The sequence below is a fragment of the Aplidium turbinatum genome, chromosome 17 (genome assembly GCF_918807975.1).
Source record: "Aplidium turbinatum chromosome 17, kaAplTurb1.1, whole genome shotgun sequence".
Classification (NCBI taxonomy): Eukaryota; Metazoa; Chordata; class Ascidiacea; order Aplousobranchia; family Polyclinidae; genus Aplidium; species Aplidium turbinatum.
In genome coordinates this window covers 2,562,992-2,581,234 of record NC_137488.1, presented here as the reverse complement: position 1 = coordinate 2,581,234, position 18,243 = coordinate 2,562,992, and the positions used below count along the sequence as shown (strand labels likewise).

General features: G+C 36.3%; 1 protein-coding gene across 1 annotated transcript in view; it reads right to left on the bottom strand.

Annotated features, from left to right (window-relative positions):
• LOC145786860 (sodium channel protein type 5 subunit alpha-like) overlaps positions 1 to 18,243 on the bottom strand; it is a 61,575-nt gene that overhangs the window by 39,351 nt on the left and 3,981 nt on the right. The window contains exon 3 of the mRNA XM_082598600.1: positions 5,248 to 5,465. Coding sequence (XP_082454726.1) covers positions 5,248 to 5,465 — 218 coding nt within the window. The remainder of the gene's footprint in view (positions 1 to 5,247; positions 5,466 to 18,243) is intronic.

The following is an 18,243-nucleotide window of genomic DNA, read 5'->3' as shown; positions in this document are numbered from 1 at the left end:
GTCCATGCCTGGTTCAGACAAGGCAATTGAAGAAGATGTCAGTGTGTCTTAAAGGCACAAGTCATTGGGTTGCTCAGGTGTTCATTAAATATTTATTTCATACAACATGTACGTTCTTGTCACCGTCTCCCTATCCAATCAATAAAACAGATCAAACTTATTAATATATTAGTTTTTGAAAAAAATGTTGGCCTATCGTTATTTTCCTGCTCACCTAACATGATTAACAAAAACGTCTATCGTCAAATTCGTTTTACGCAAGAGAACTGGAATTTTAAATGCCTGAGGAATAACCACTATTCTTTCAAGGATAATAAGCTCTATTTAATAAAATTACTTTTCGGAAACAGATCGATTTAAACAGATATTGCCAACAAAACCACTCATCAGATGCAAATGACGTTGAATGAAATCTGCCAGGAGCTCAAAAAATCAGATTGCTCAGATTCGACGCTTTGTTATTGTTGATCAGAATAAATAATCTAAAACTGTGTAGACTAAAGTGTTCGCGTCTCGTTTGTGTCTCATTTGTGAGATTTAAAATTGACTAAAATTCTATTCATGCACTTCACTAGAATATTTTCCTCTATCTTCCTCCTACCAACAGTAGCCTCTTGTGCTGGAGCAAACATCATACCAGCCACACATGTGCAATACAAGGAGGTACTTTCTAAATCTGAATGAAAAAAATCCCGAAATCAATACGAAAAATAAAAGCCGGTTTGTTCGTGCTGTGGCGATCACAATGAAATGAGAGATTGATTTGTCGGTGATCCAGTAATCCTCTCTGCCGACTTGCTTTCTTAGGAAGAGACCAGGGGTCAGCATTATAATCAAAACTTTAATTAAATGTTTAACAAAGCCAGCAGCTACAGCGTTGCATTTATTGTCTTTAGTGTTTGCTAGAGCAAAGCACAACGATTGCTTGAGCTTGTCACCAAATCAATCGGAAGCTGCTGCTACTGTGATTCGTTAATCAGCATGCAAGCATATATGCAGGCACAAATCTCGTATATACAGTACAAAAATTGGAGCTGCCTCCTTTGTACGCCCAACAACTTGAAACAGTTTTAATCCAACTGCAAATGCACAACATTCTTCACTATGATGTGACATCATATTGCATTAGTTCTCTTTTTATCACTTTCTCGCTGCTTGGAAACAAAAGTCTTCACATTACAGGCATTCTAATGATTCGCGTTCGAAATCACATCTATGGCCGAAATATGACGACAGTTCAATGAAACAGTCAGTTATCCACCATGCTCAGCCCAACTTCACACTCTTTGACTCCTGTCTATCTAGCCTGTGCCGTATCTTAGAAAATGAAATGTAATCTTGCTCAATTTACAAGCTGAGTCATACAAAATGAATGAGCTCATTTGAAGATTTCATCGATATTTCTAAAATTTACTGAAATCCAAATCCAATCCATATCTGGTTTAACTGAGACAAGTAGATGAATATCCGTCCAATACTCAAAACACACCACACTCTGATCCACACACAAATCATGAGGGTCTCCGGTTGCGCATTCTATGGCTTAAAAACCTAATTGCAGCTTCGCAGGCTTCATCGGTGCGGTGTCTTATAGCCGATGCCAAAATTTGATTGAACTTTACTTTCACTCGGGAGTGTTTCCATTTTGATAATTTAATTTTCAGCCGCAATTTTCTTGTACAAAAGTAAGGATCATCCATCAAACCAACCGCATTAGCCCCAGCACACAAAAGATTATAAAAAATTAAACTTTCAGATCTTTCGTCTCTTACACCACACGCAACCACCAATGTTAGATGTCAAGCTTGAAGATTTTGTTCTAATATTATTGTGACCGTTCAGCCCTGAGAAGGCGCTTTACATTTATTGTACTTTTGTTAACTTTTCGGTCAACACGTTTGTCTATGGTTAAGCCAAAGGCCTACCTACAGTACAACAAAGGTCACAAAAATATATATTTGACTACACTCAAGAATTGTAAATTAAATTTAAAACATATTTCATTATATTTTGTGGCAAGTTATTCTATTAATTTTGAAAGCACGACGATCGGACATAACTTTAAAACCTTTCGAGATCAATCATCGATGTTGTCATACAAACTAACGTCGGTCCTAAATGAAAACTACAACCTGTCATGAACTATCATCATTCTCAACTCCATTCAAATTTGTGGGAAATTATTTTTTAAACACTTCTTTGGCTAATTCAAGTCTCTTTCGATCAGAACGCGACAAAACTTCATCTTCGTTTGTTTCATTAACTCAGATATAGAAGCAAAACAATTGAACATGTTTACGCCATTTTTTAATCTTTTTAAAGAACATTTAAACTATTTATTTGTACTCATAAAATCGTTATTCAAAACAAAATGTAAAATTAAAAAGCTTCTCAAGCACTGAACTGCTTGTCCTAATAGAAATGAGCTATATCAGCCAAGTCACATCTGTAGTCTAGCTGCTTTCAATGGTAATGCTTTCCTTATCTTAGCTGCCACAATGATACCGTCCTCTAATGGGAACTTCGCGCTGATAAGTCCATTAGTTTTAATACAGAAATGCTACGATGCGACAATGAATAGAACAATCAAATGCCAAGCCCTCTTCAGCGGACCTACAGCCTCAAATAAAATGATGCTTATGTCAGTTTGTTTTGTAATTGCATTTGGAATGAAATATAAATGTTGAGTTCACATACAACAATACAACTTTTTCAACAAAACTCGCCTCTGTTTACAAGGAAATGTCAAAGTATGAAGCCGATGACAAGATTGGTCACGCACGGGGGGAAATTAACGGGAAAGTTTTGATCCGGACTTCGGTGTCGGGCCCACACAAACATGAACTTATCACGCCCAACATTGCATGGGTCGATAATGGGTTTTTATGGCAACAAACTATGAAGGAAAGAAGTTAAAACCTTTAAAATAACCATTGCACTATTGAGTTGGTGTGGCGGTAGAAGATCGAGCTTTCAAGAAATGGAACGACACGCAAAGAAGTTGCAGAAGCCAATGCTGATGTCCGAGTGCATGATAAACAAATTCTTGCAGTGATGCAACAGCTAATTTCTTTATAGCGCGTTCATTTATCTGGTAAATGTACAAATGTACACTTCAGCAAAATACTGTACAACCGCAGACAGAAATCATTTTTTTTTCATTTATCTTCTTTTTTGAAATTTCTTAATTGCTCATGTGTTCAAAAGAATTCTCAGTGTACAGTACTTCGTATGACGTAGTAATTTCACATACAGTACTCTCATAACGTTAGGCTAAGACAAATGATAAAGCTGTTTTTGCAGAGCGCAAATTATAGCTACATCGCCTTTCTCCTCACCGGTGCATGAGAATACAGTATGTCATACAATGGCACCCATCAGTCAACGCCAAACCAAATTAGGTCGTCACTACACCAACAGCTGCAGAACATTTTTGGCAATACGTGACGTGGTTCGAGTTTCTCACGCTTTAATTTTCTTTTGTTCAACAAAAACCGACTTCTTTGCAAAAAATTTAAAAAAACGAGCCAGGAAAACAAACACCCAAGCACAGGAATGTCTCGTAGAACACTTGTTTCCATGCAAGTGGTGTGTAGCGAACACACGTCAGGACAAATCAATTAACAACAACGAGATGACATTGAATATCTCGACCATCTTGCGATGCCATCATGGCTATCGTCGCCCTAATAGTTGCTTGTAGTGACAGTGGAACGGAGGATCGATTGACCACCAGCATCAACTTTCGCCACCAGCTAGCAAGTGTAGATCAGAGTTGAGCATGGAGTCGGAGTGAAATCAAAGTTTGCCCGATTTTCAGAAAATGGAGTGGATTCGGAGCTTGGTTCAGCGACTTTGCTGTTTAGTTAGTGGAAAATTTTTTTTTTGACCTAGCGGTAGGCTAATGCTTATAAGTGCGCGCCACAAAAACATTTTCGTGTTCCTAAAGTTGACAAAAATGTATCCACCCTTGAGCTATTTCGTGTCATACGCATCGGCTAGTAGCATATCACGTTAACTCATAATTTGATTTTGGAGTGGAGTGGATTCAGAGTTAAAACGATGAAAATTTTCGGAGTCGGATTGGAGTTTGGTTTCATGGAGTAGAAGTGGGGCCGAAGTCTCAAAAATCACACTCCGCTCAACATTAGTTCACATCTTTTGGATATTTCTCTTTGAACATTTTGTCATTTCTCACTTTTACTATACTACTGTTGCTCTGAAACAAGATTTCCTCATTCCGCCAATATACTTTTCCTTAGCCTTGCACTGATCCAACGTCTGCAGACGTCGAATCAATGTAAAAAAGGGTTGATTTGGTGTCTGGTTGAACACCGCATGGCAGAAAAACACGGTGTCTATAAGGTGTAACGCATTAATATAGTTACATTCCACTTGCGTTGTCAATATTCTTTGTATCCGCATTGGAACATTGTTTTTCAAAGCAGTGCTTTTACACCTCCCTGTGTTTGCAAACTTTAAACCTTGCATCCTGGTAACAGTTTTGTAACTTTCTTGAGAAGAAAGCTGACGGGAGTAAGTTACTTAGCATTCCTTTGGAACATCGACTCATCGATAATATAATCAATAAAATCCTCTGCAGCTCAGCGTAGTAGAACCAACAACATTTGCCTTGGCTGGACAAACGTCGTTGGCAAAGGACCACATGAAAAATTTATATATTCTTAGGAGGAACTTGCCACAGACAGCAAATTGAAAAAAAAACAAGAAGGTACAACAAAGAGTTTCGAGATCCGGCAAACAAAATTTTGGGGAGTGATGTAGCAGCAGAAAACACAAATTACACCAAACACATTATCCTCGCCTCCACAATTTACATGATGAGACTTTTGACCACTACCATGCTTTTACAGAATAGTGCTTTCAATATCCCACTTTCCTTAATATCAATCACAGATTGTACTGACTGATAGACAGTTCAATGCTTGGCATTAGTAAGGAAGCTGAAACAATTGTAGTTACTGAACATTAGCCTGGCCAATATTATTAATCAGTTTTACGATTTTGTAGATTGCACACGCATCGATATCATTGAGTCAACCTCACAATCGCTAATACTGCGCATTAGATTTAAGCAAAGATCAACCATCACTGACCATTCAAGCCACATACGTCGGATTGATTGGCGCTGCTTTTATAAATCATCATATCGGTGTTTCTGCCAGTGTCGTGGTTGACAACCGATTCTTATTATTTTATTTACAAATATTGTTTCATCTCACTTACTTCATTGTTGTAGTAATCATCGGGGTCTTCTCGCGGGGTGTTGCAATTCTCCGGTTGTGAGTAATCATATTTTCCCGACTTCAGATAAACAGGGAGCTTTTTTCCCTCCTTTAAATGAGGATCGGGGGGTTTCTCCCCTCCAGTCGTCACACTGAGCATTCCCTTTATGAGGTTTTTCCGATGAGATGCATTTTCCATCGCGTTCCTTCGATCAGAGACTGTCAACAGAAAAGCAATGATGTCTAAATAAATATTTTATCGCTTACACCAGTTCATGTTCCAATTGAAAATCTGCATTTTCACGCTTGAGTGCCCAGCTGTGAATCGATTGAGTATCAAGTTTAAGAAATTCACCAAATGTTATTACTTGACTGATATTTTCATTCATTTATTATTTATTAGCGAGTAAGTCAATTTGTTTTTGTTCACATCGTATCAAATCATGCAGTCAAACAGTTTGATTTATCATGTTATTTTACTGTACAAATAGTACCGGCACGGCGGTACCCTACCTGAAAACAATGAATAGATAGCTTACCTACGTCTTACGTACATAATTTCTTACTTACTTGCTACTTATTTCTTTACTTACGTTACTTTCCTGCTCATTAACTACTTGAGAAAATCAAAAATACTGAGAATTATAAAAAGAACACATTTTTTTAAACGACAATAAAACAGCTCACGGGGTGTAGTCATCTCTAGATGTTGGCAACAGTCACAAGCAGGAATAGTTCAACACAATCCCGCAACCAAGCGCATAGTTTACTAGAAACTCTTACAATGTCATCGAAAACTTTGTAAACCTCAGGAAGAAATGTAAAGTCTTAAACTGTTGTTGTGATAAGAATAAGATCAAACTTCAGTATGTGAACGTGTTTTTTTAATGTCAGAGAAATGTTTTGTAAGAATGAAGATCTGCTGGTTTTGAACAAACAAGCTTCAGGACAAAGCAGATATTTTGCGGTGTTAGGTGCACGTTGCTCGTGTGACAAGCCAGGTTCTCAAAACTCTTCTTTCTTGAAAATAATTTCCATTAAAAATGAATGAAACTAGAAAATTTAAAAAGTTCATAATCATCGATTGAATTTTATCGTACTTGGACGATATAGATTGGATTGAACTTATGAAATCAGATTCTTCAACTCCAGTCGATGTTGCTGATTCATAAGATTTAGCTGCTCTTCATAGTTGCTGTACAGTGAGTTGTCTTTGTGTGAAAAGCGCAATGTTTATTCAGCCATATTCAACAGCATCTTTTTAAAGAAAGCAATCTGGCCAGTTTTGTGGTGCATATGAAATAATAAATACATGTCGTCAGACCAAACCGATGTTTATTGTTGACCTAAGAACACCAACACGAGTTTTTGTAGCAAATTTTGTAATAAGAAGCTTAACATCCTCTAGGTGTTGCTGTTGCTTTACAAAAAAAGAATCAATGAGGAAAATAATGTTGGAAAGTTGTACGTGAAATTAGTTTATAAAATAAGCTTATATATTCTTAACATTTAAAGGAGTATCCATACACCAGAACAAACAAGGTGTTCATGACCTAGTTAGAACTAAACGGGAAACTCGTGAGGAACTTTTTGAAGCAAAGCTACGATTTAGCCCAAACAAGAATACTATCAACGGTGCAACGGTTTGCCACATTGACACAAAGCAATTCCTCATAGGATTTGTTTGATTTTTATGCTTATCAAAGTTTGCAACAGTTATGTAATTTATTGTTTCAACAATTTTATTCTATCTGATTATTTGTTATGTGGGGCTTGGGAAACGAATAAATTGACTTGACTCATGCCAACACACAATCTAACGAAACATACAATCTACAACACAGATACACTCGTTCAAATATGGCACGGAAATTATGGAATACTTTGTTGGAAAATTAGTAACTCTGGACTTTTCTTGTGAAAGTTTTCGCTGAGTATCATTGTTGGGTTTTGGGCAAATGTTTCTACTTAAAAACATTAACCATCCAATATTTACGAAGAATTCTTTCAAGAACAACCAAGAACAACCTTTCATCATTCAAGAACAACCAGTAAAGCAACGTAATTTTAATCAATAAATGACTACATTTTTACTCAGATAAATATTTGACTTTTTCGTCAACTCACCCTGAACTATACGTAACCATTAGACCATGAGTTCGAAACCCAGCGCGTTGTAACATCAACATATCATTATACAATTTGGGTAGAGAGGTAACTCTTTTAAACCATAAACAGACATAACTCAGCAACAACACTACATTTAACATTATAAAAACAAAAAACAAAAAGCGAACGTTTTCGGCTAGTCATATAGCCCTTTTCAAGCCTATAAGAAAATACATTATTAAAAGAAATGCTAAAGAATCATATAGTATCACAGCAAAAATATGGTCAAAGCTAAACATTTGAGAAACTGCCTCGCTCACACAAAATGATAACTGAAAATTACACAGCACAACGGGTCAAGTATTTCAGAGGTAAAATTAATTGATTGTTCAGACAAGGACTCAGGCAAATTACGCAAGAAAGACAGAAGCACAAGAGATAGTGGCACAAAACAAAGTAAATGCGAGAAACACAAGACGTGATAATTCAATCAAAAAACTGCTAAAAGGTAAGAAGCTCCGCAAGCAAATAATTGCCTGTTGAGCCCTGGGTTTAAAGATTTGATGATCAATGCCTCGTGAATCTTGGTGTCGAATTCGGACAAACACTTACGAACAATTTTGAAAGACTGCAAAGACGGTTTATTGTTAGAGCACGATTGGCAGTTTCTAATATGGTCTTTAATTGCACTGTTTTTATTAAAATTAGCTAAATTCAAATGCTCTCCCACTCTCGTCACCAAATGTCGTGTGGTCATACCAACGTATGACGATCTCGCATCATGCGAGCAAGTGAACTTATACACGACGTTAGAACATAAGCGGAAAGGAGTTTTAGACTTCAACTGAAAATAATAACCAGCTTTAAATGTTTTATAAACGGGAAAAATCTTAACGTTAAACTTCAAGGCAATAAATCTGGACAAACTTGTGGCAAAACGTTTGGATTCCTTGCCAACAAACGGGATTGTTAGAAAGTTTTTGAAATCAGGTTCCTCAACTGGAGACGTAGTGGAAACCGAATTCAAAAATCCTCTAAGAACCTTGTTAAAAAACCAAGTCGGATAATGATTAGCACCAAAGTATGAGCGTAATTTATTAATTTCATTGTTGAAACAGTCATTGTTCGAGCAAATGTCGCGAGCTTGCGAGATAAGGCACTTGATCAAAGCAGATTTGTAATTAGACGGGCAAACAGCGCTGAAATTAAGGAAAAGATTAGTGTTTGTAGGTTTACGCCAGACCCAAGTATCAAATCCATTACCATTTATCTTGATTTCTACATCCAAAAAAGGTATAGTCTCCGTTGCTTTTTCTACAGTAAAATTTATGTTTTGATGTTGCGTATTGAGTACTTCAAGAAACTGTGAACAAGAATTATCGTTATCAAATATGGCAAAAATGTCGTCAATATAACGTAAGTAAAGCTTGGGAAAGAATTGGGAAGTATTTTCAGAAAAAATCTCATTTTCAAGGTGGGCTAGAAAGAAATTGGCAAGAGTGGGACCCAGAGGCGAACCCATAGCCACTCCGTCAATTTGCTTGTACAATTTATCTTTGTATAGAAACATGCCCTCTGTGGCTAAATGCATCAATTTGATAAAAATGTCTTTTTTGATGAGCGGGTGATTTGGCTGGTCTTCTGCAAATATGTAATTAGCGATAATGTCGATAGTTTCTTTTAAAGGGACGTTAGTGAATAGCGATTGTACATCAAAACTGACCATTACTTGATTGGGAGCACATTGAAAATCTTTCAGTTTGTCCAGAAAATCGTTGGTTGAGTCGAGCATGTACTTTTTTGGCATGTAAGGTTTAATAATATTGTCTAAGAATTTAGCCAGAGCATATTCCGGAGTCGAAATCATTGACACAACTGGACGGGCTGGATTGTCTTTTTTATGTACTTTTATCAAACCATACAGCTTACCTGGGCTGCTGCCCGAGGGAATCAGTTTTTGAATTACTTCTTTTCCAAATTCCTTGAGATATCTGTTTACATAATACGCGATGGACCTTTCTTTCGAAATAATTGGATGAACTTTAGTACTCTCATTGATTATAGCAAATTTTGTTTCATCGCTCACAATACTGTCTAATTTTGAAAAATAATCTGCAGTGTCCAGAATTGCCGTTCCTTTTCCTTTATCAAATTTGCATACTTTAATAGACTGATTTGAAGACAGGGACTTTAGTGTACGATGAATTGCTTGATTTCTTTTGGATGAACATACTCTTTTAGCATTACACATAAAACGTTTTACAATAAATTTAATTTCATCTTTATCATCAGAGTTGATTGAAATGTCTCCATTTCGTTATGAGACAACATATCATTATGAGACATTTAAAAGCTTGTTTGAATTTTGTAAACCAGATTTTCTTTCAAAAGAAAATGTTGACTTGAGAAATTGCGCTTGAATGCAGACATCATGTTTTCATTGAAGAAATAAGTGAAGCAACTGAAAATTAAATCGACAAAACTCAGTATCGTTTCGCATTTCAAAAGTATTTAAGCAAACTAGCGAAGATTTGTATGTTTCGTGTTGCACAGAAAGATTCATCTAACACTTGTTTTGATTTGATATCAAGTCAAAACATAACCTGATATTTCAAACTAGTGCTCTGTTGATCATTTAAGTCACCGCAGTCAGAAGCCGTCCTTCACAATTCTCGTTGAATCCCTTCAAGAAGAGAAATTTATACTTTTATAGTCAAAAAAACACCTTTTTTTCTTTAAGCACATGGAACAATAATATTCCCATATATTTGATTATAATCTTGCCAGATGCGCGTTAACAACGCGATGGGACCGACATGGCCCAGGAGGAAACAAAGTTGAGAAGAGGTGGCAAATCAACAAGACCTGCCTGATTGCTCAATCTGCCAACTCTATCATTTGTAAACATGGATGAAGTGGCCATGGTTCAATTCTCAAAGTGAGCAGTTGATCACTGACAGGTCGTCGTCTAGGGACATCTAGTGAAAACGTAATTTGAAGGAAAAGTTTCCAGGAACAAAAACCGTTTGTTTTGTTTGTATTCTTTGCGTTGTTGCATCATTGTTGTACCCATAGTCTTAAAAATGAATTGCTTCATAGTCAAAACAAACATTTTTGTCAAAACTCAAGATTAAAAATTGGCATAGGCTAACGTTGGTGTGAACCTGGTTCTACCCGTGCATAGCCATATCCTCGCAACATTTTTACTTTGCTTGGAAATGAAGGGGGTCTGACGAACCTCCACCTCACAGTTCAGTTAGTTCTACATGCATAAAAAACAAACTCAAATCAATCACCTAAACGTGTCATTGTGTAGATATTACGTTTTGAATTAACATTTGCACACAAAAACAATCTTAAAAATAACGAGCTTATCAGATCTGCGAAATTTAGATGTAATTTTGTTGGCTTGGATAATCCTTCCATCAAATACAAAAGGTCCACGTGACTTGGACAATGTGACCAAACAATGCAGCCTTTTGGTGATGTCCGGCAAACATTGCGAACCTGGGATGAAAAAGATAAACGTTCGGCCCCACAGCCTCAAGGGACAACAAGCGTGGGTGAGTCTTGTTCAAGTTAAGTCTTGGGATAACAATAAAATATTCTTTGTTTTTGAAATGAAGATCAATGCGAAACGAACGTAGGACAATATCGCAGTGTTTCTAATAGCGCCCTGCGCTTTGCACTTAACAGTTAACACTTGAGTCTTATTGCAACATCAGTTTTCGTTCAACAAAATTAACATCAAATAAGCAGCTTACTTTCATATTATACAACCTTCACATAATCAATCTTTCGATTTAAATGACGTGAAAAATTGCACTTAAATGTTTTCACAGTTGTGATGCCTATAAACATTTGCGTCAAAAAATAAATTAGACTATTGATCGATGGTCTACAAATGTACTACCAAAGGGCAAATAGTTTCTATTAAGATGGAAAAGAAAATGATTACTGTGTGCCACTGTTGCATTCATTTTGAAGGCTGAACTAATTCGCTTCATCACTTTGTACTCAACTGTGCCTGACACAGGAAGCATTTTATAAACGTTCTGCGTAGAACATTTGGATCCATAAACACTTCCTCAGTTATCCCTGTAAAAGAACAAGTCGTATTCGTGCGCAGATGCGTCGGTTTCAGAATATATAAATACTTGGGTGGTGCATGTGACGGTATGAATGTGTGAAATTTTGTATGCGTCAAAAAGTGTTTATTTCCATTGAAGAAGCTCAGTCCGTTATAAACTCCGCCATTAGTCTCATATTTTAGCACTGAACGTTTTCTGTGGTAGCACAAAGAGAAGTTTGAATTAAAAATTAATGGTGTCCAACTTCCTTTTAAAATGACTTCCAAACTTCCGTAAACTATGTGGATCATCGTGATACAAAAATATAAAATAGTAAATTTTAAATTGTCATGTTTTGTAGTTGCCTGAAAACAGAATAACAAGTACAGGTCTATTTGAGTGGGTCAGCAAGCTGAAATGTGAATTGTTTGATGATTCTATGAAAAACTGCAGCTATAGTTTTATAGTTTCTTTTGCAGTTCTTTATTATGATCAATAAAGACAACTGTTATTTGAAAAAAATCTATGAAACGATTGGGACTAATATAAAAACAAAACGTAAAAAAAACACAAACAAACGCAAAAATAGCGATTAAAAAAGACGACCAAAAAACGTTTTTAACATCCACTGAAAGGTTATAATTTTACTCCATACTTATATATCATGTTGCTACTCTGATGGATGCAAACGTCAAAAGTACCAAATTGGAAGACTAGGCCTACACGATCTAGTTGTAGAGAGGTTAGCCTTGCTGTTAATGTGAACCAAACAAAATAAAACTAACTACTTATAATTCCTACTGCACAAATCCGTCATAACGCATCAATGGATAAAACGCGCAATCCAATAATTCACATCTTCGTTTACAAAGTAGGGAACTGACTTTGACATCCAAGATCGAGGACAGAAGGCAAACACAGTAGGGGCAAATTTATACAATATACGAAATACTAGTTTGTCAACATTTTTCAAATTCAAACAATTAGAAAAAATCCCTTTCTGGTTGGACTTTGTCTAGAAATGCTTTTCGAGACTTTGCTTTGTGTGACCTTCGAAATTCAATGACATTTTATCATTGATCGGAAATGAAATTGGCAAGGCTTGAATTTGTGCAAGACGGTAAACACTTTATCCACAGACCAACTAACCGAAAACAATAAGGATATTGTACCATGAGTTCTCTGTGACAACGCAAGAGTTCAAGTTTATGCCACCTACATTATCGTTACGCTCAATCAAATTTTCATCAACATATTATAGACGCCGTAAAATCAATGATTTAATTATTGTACTTTTCATTATAAAATATTTGATTGCATTTTGTTTGATTTCTGATTTCAAATCTTTCGAAACAAATCCGCAAACAAAAAGTTTTCATATAAGAAATACTGTATGTGGAGTGGTATTGATGACACGACAAAGTGTTTTAGATTTTAAGATATTATTTTGTGTGATGAACAACCGTCTCGGGGCGTGCAATACAAACAGTGACGTCACCACTCAATTCCTCATACACGAAATAGACCTTTCACAGCCTTGTAACGTAATCTCAAGTTCAACTTGAAGTTTATCAACAGATAACCTACAAACCGGCTTGTATTGCTGGTTGGATGCGGTTTCCAAGTTGTACCTGGTGGCAGAAAGTCAATGCCAGCTAACGTTAGATTGGGTCGATGATTAAAATCATAGCGAGAAGACATTGCTCAGAGATTTTGTTAGAAAACAGTTTCGCAAACTGTCAATCAAGTTGGAACGGCGGATAGGCATTCAAAAGATTCGTGAAAACGTTTGGGGCTAATGATTAAGTTATTGACTTGATCCACTGCCACTCTCCTTGTTCAAGGGGAGCACATTACATAAATAAATGATGAACTAATGACAACCACAGTAATTTTGCAATCACTGCAAGTATGAAACTTTCTATGAAACTATCATGTATGAAACTTTCTATGAAACTATCATGTATGAAACTTTCTATGAAACTATCATGTATGAAACTTTCTATGAAACTATCATGTATGAAACTTTCTATGAAACTATCATGTATGAAACTTTCTATGAAACTATCATGTATGAAACTTTCTATGAAACTATCATGTATGAAACTTTCTATGAAACTATCATGTATGAAACTTTCTTTACAGAACACTCATTAGTTGTTGGTTGGAATACCCAATGACTTCGGAACAAATGTTCTTGTGCAAGCCACTGCTTCAGCGGAATAAAAGTGTCAATTTGAAAAGTTTGCTTACAAGGGTGACAGGCAAAAGACTTTCTTCATCAATTAGAACAAGGCACTGGAGTACAGAAACATGAACTTTCAACTTTAATGAAGGACAGGGATGTTTAGAGAAACTGTGTTGGTGGTGTCCGGTACGCCGGAATGGATGATGATGAAGATAAAACGTTACACTTTGAGACATCGCTATTTTTTGTTTTTTTGGAGGAATGTGATTAGTTCAACTTAAACACAACTTATCACAATTACGCTTCCTAAAATGCTTGTATTTTCAAAACTATTTGCACCACTTGCCAGAAACGCCAGAGTATGAAAAACATTTAAAAACAACCTGATACCAAAAGGTGTCATGTCGATCGGTACCAAGACGGGGAGCGTTGTCTGCGATTTGTTTCGGCTTTCTATGAAACAACAGATATACCTACACATGCAATAAATTTAGTTTTGCTTTAGCAGCATGATCGTTGTTTACACATGATTACCTCTACTGCTGGTCAAAGGTCTTTGTCTACAGGTGACCTTAATCACGATGGGAAGTTAATTAACAGAGACATTTGCACAAGTTGATCTCATCCGCACTCACCAAAGAAATAGTGTATGAGCACGTCAAGCTTCCACAGAGGATATTCTCTTGTTATTTCTATCTTCCCCGTCACCATGTTGCTAGTCCGTGTCTTTCGTGTTTTAAATGTAATAATCACTATTACTCAGTAGAAATTACAACTGTTGCATATGACGTAATTGCTGTTGACGTAATGTTCACGTAATACTTTTTATTTTTGTCACTTGTTTCCTAAAAACAAACTATTTTCGTTTAAGAAGAAAGTCACATCATGTACAGAATGACGAAGTCATCACCACGTCATACCTTTCTAATGCTGTTTAGACAACACATTGCATCATAAAGCACAGAAAGTTAAATTACGGGGTAGATACGTGATTATTACACTACTTTAAAAAATGTAACAAAATTCACAACTTTACTACTTGAAACTCGACCAATCTAGATTACTATTATTATCGAATCACAACCAATCTATATAGATTCTGTTTGAATAAGGACATTCTGATGATCCCCCTTTTAGGGTGAAACAGGCTGTCAAGGGTTTAGAGACTAATAACTATACCTGATTTAATTCGCTCTGCTTGGCATTGAGTAATTTTTGTAATATTAATAATATTTATTTTTTTAAATTGTTTTAATGTATTTTGACTTTGATTGAACGCTCAAGAGGAGGTCCATGAGTTAGAGTTAGCCAAACAAGCAAGCTAGTCTTGGTCAATCTTGAATAATTCCACCCAGTGATCACTGAAGAGCGTATTCCAGGTAGTCATTATAACTCCAACAAGCTACACCTTTCTGAACTGCTTCTCGGTTCAGGTAATTATCAAGCAGCAACACAATCCAAAACAAAACTTTTCGGCCACACTAAAAGATCAAAACACGGAGTCAGCAAAATTTGCATGAAAAGTAAAGTTAATGGAAACAGGCCACCAAGGCGATGGCAACATCCAGCATGGACCGCTCAATTTGACAACACTGAGCAAGCTAGCTAAAAACCGTGACTCATGGAAACAGATGACCCATGTTGATGCACAATCTGCTGCAAGCGGAGATAGAGACTGAATAATGAATATGTAAAACAATCCACTAAAAAAGTTTCGTAAAATTTGCATTGTCTAAAGGCGCTGCGCTGACTGTTGGCAACCCACAAACAGCTCTTAGATAAGGTGATTTGCTTGGGGTAGCTTTTTTGCTCCTCTCTATTTCAATATCAGAATCTAAGACGCAATGCATAACAATGCAACAAGAAAAACGAGCATTGAAAACTGATAGAAAAAGAGCAGTCGCGTTCAAACAAGACAAGATAGTGCTGCTATTGCATATCAACTCGCATTGAAATAATTCTACTGACCTTACGAACTCAATCAGTTATGATGACAGTCAGCAAAAGCGTCATTGAAAGCAATGCAGATGAAGTTGAGAAAGATTTGCTCGTCATGATTTACGAAAATCCAAGAAATTGGCGTTTAATGTTTTCAACCTCAGTTGGTGATAATTAGAGCCATTAAGATTGAGTAGCTCTGCCCGTAGCGCCGCACGTAAATATAAAGTTAGACCCAAGTTGATTGCCTGAAAACTTGGGCGCAAATTTATAATTAAAAGAGATGGAATTTTAAATTAAAAGAAATTTTAAATTAAAAGACTTAAAACAAAATTCTTTTCTTGAGAAACTCGATTCATAATTCAACATTAATAATAATTAGTAATTCAACATAACAACACAATCAAGACCAAAGCAAATGGATTTTGCATCTGCATCAAACGAAGGTTGAATCAGCTTTTATCTGAACAGTTTTATTCTTGGACGGAATTTTTGTTCTTAAAGTTGGTTTAGTTCCCGTCAAACAAATGTTGGGGACAGTGTCACGTAACAAAGAAACAACGCAAATGAATTTGCTCATAAATAACTTTCTTTAAGTCAAGCTTGACCGAAGTGAAGCCAAAACTTTTATCACTGTTCCTTTGCTAATCGATAGCGAGTTTCCACCAACACTTCAAGAATCTATTCACTTTTTCACTCTCACTTTAGTTTTTCAAATGTTGAAAATATCAAATAAAATATCAGTTAGAAAGATCCGCTGGCAAACCATCACTTTCTAGTTCTCGTGAAAGACCTGCCCTTTCCAAGAAACAAAAATGTATTTTCTTTCACAAAATGACAAAGTTAAAGTGTTCGTCATAAATCAATAACTTTTACTTTGCTTTTTATCGTTTTTGATGTTAAAATTATGGATTTTTAAAGCCATCGAACTTTTACATATCGAACATAGCGTCTGTAAGTGGATGTGCCATTGATGACGACACCTAGGTATTTACAAGGCAGAATTTCACTAATCCTTGCGATATTAATAATTTCTTCTGTCAGCTTTTATTTCGATAATTAATCATATGCTGACAGCTCCTTGTTCATAAAAGAAGTTCTCTTACCCACCAACTAAACCTGGCTAGCCGCGCAACCCACTGCGAAGTATTCTACCTACCGCTTACGTGGCCTTTCACTTCATTATTTCCAAGTGATTAGTTTAACTCGTCGTTCCATGACGAAATAACATAAGCTTTTCCGTAACCATTGGCAACAGCCGCTCTAAAAGATTTACCGCCCTCTAACTTTGTGTAAGAATCGATGGTAATGAAATAAACGGGGGTCTGATAAAAACTTCGACCAACAGTGTGTTCCGAACTTGAGATAAACAAGAGCGAGTCTTTAACCCTTGTGGGGTCTTCACGGTATTCACAATTAAAGTCGCGCCCGACCTGCGTTTAATGACAAAGATTATCAACTTCCGTTGATATTATGTAGCTACAACGTCGCCAAACGATGAAGCAGCATAGAATGAAAGCCACTATCTGTATCATTTGAAAACAACACCTATCGACCTGGATGAAGGTTTCCCGGTCTAGATGGCTCAACTATCGATCACATGTAGACAATCAACTTAAAATCAGTAATGCATTTCAAAACAAATAAAAACTAAAATGGCTTTCGTGGCTTTGCTCTTAAGCCGGCAGGGGATGTCGCTACCACAAAGTTTTATTAAATGTTGCATCAGATCTCAGTTGCTGAAGCTCGGGTTGTCCTTCAAGGTGAAAACAAGGATACAATTTTACGTTTATTCAACGTATTCTGAGGTGAATGTAATGCACAAAACATTACCTTCATTTCAGTGTGACCACATTAATGGGTTTTGTGAGTTAAAAAAAAGCTTATTTTCTTTTATCTCACGTTCTCCAACTAACCACTGTCTCGTATGTGAATTTCTTGTAGAACGTGCTTTAGTAACGTGGTAGCTTTTAAATTCCATAAACCAACAAGGAATCACATTTCTTGGAAAGAAACCATCAATTATTAAAATCTATATTTAATTATTCCAACTTTCTCCCTTTTTAACTAAATTTGTTGTCATCACCTACGTCATAATAAGATAAGTTAAATTTCGCTGCAAAATGTAAAAATTAAGTTTTGATCTCTGCTTAGTAGATTTGAGGTGATACTAATGTTATGGTTTTATTTACTGTCGCTCTACAACAGCTAAGGTCCTTTAGCAACAGGGCTCATTTTAAATTTTATATCAGGTTGATGATGTCATTACATTATTACCCGACTTAATCTCACTACAATAGATTGAGTTTCGCTTTTAGCAGCATGACCTTTGTTTGCTTCTCAATGTAGATACTGGCGACCTGTTTTAGCCTGATGCTGTGAGTTTGCTGTGGTATTCTCACTGCGTTGTGCAAGAAAGAACACAATCGGTACCGTTTTTGAAGTCTTCGATTTGACCCAACCTGGAATCGATCTCAGATCTACCAGCTCCAGAGCAGAAGGCGAAATCACTCGGCCACTGAGCTGGCGTAGATTTGAGAACATGGTGCTTAATAAAGATTCACATTTTGAAACCGTAACGGCCCAAAAATTAAACTGATTTATGGCCCAGAATGACGTGGAATACTTCTATTGGCAGCAAAGCATTTTGAAACACAAAACAGGCAAAGAAATTAGCTGTACAACCTTTTTA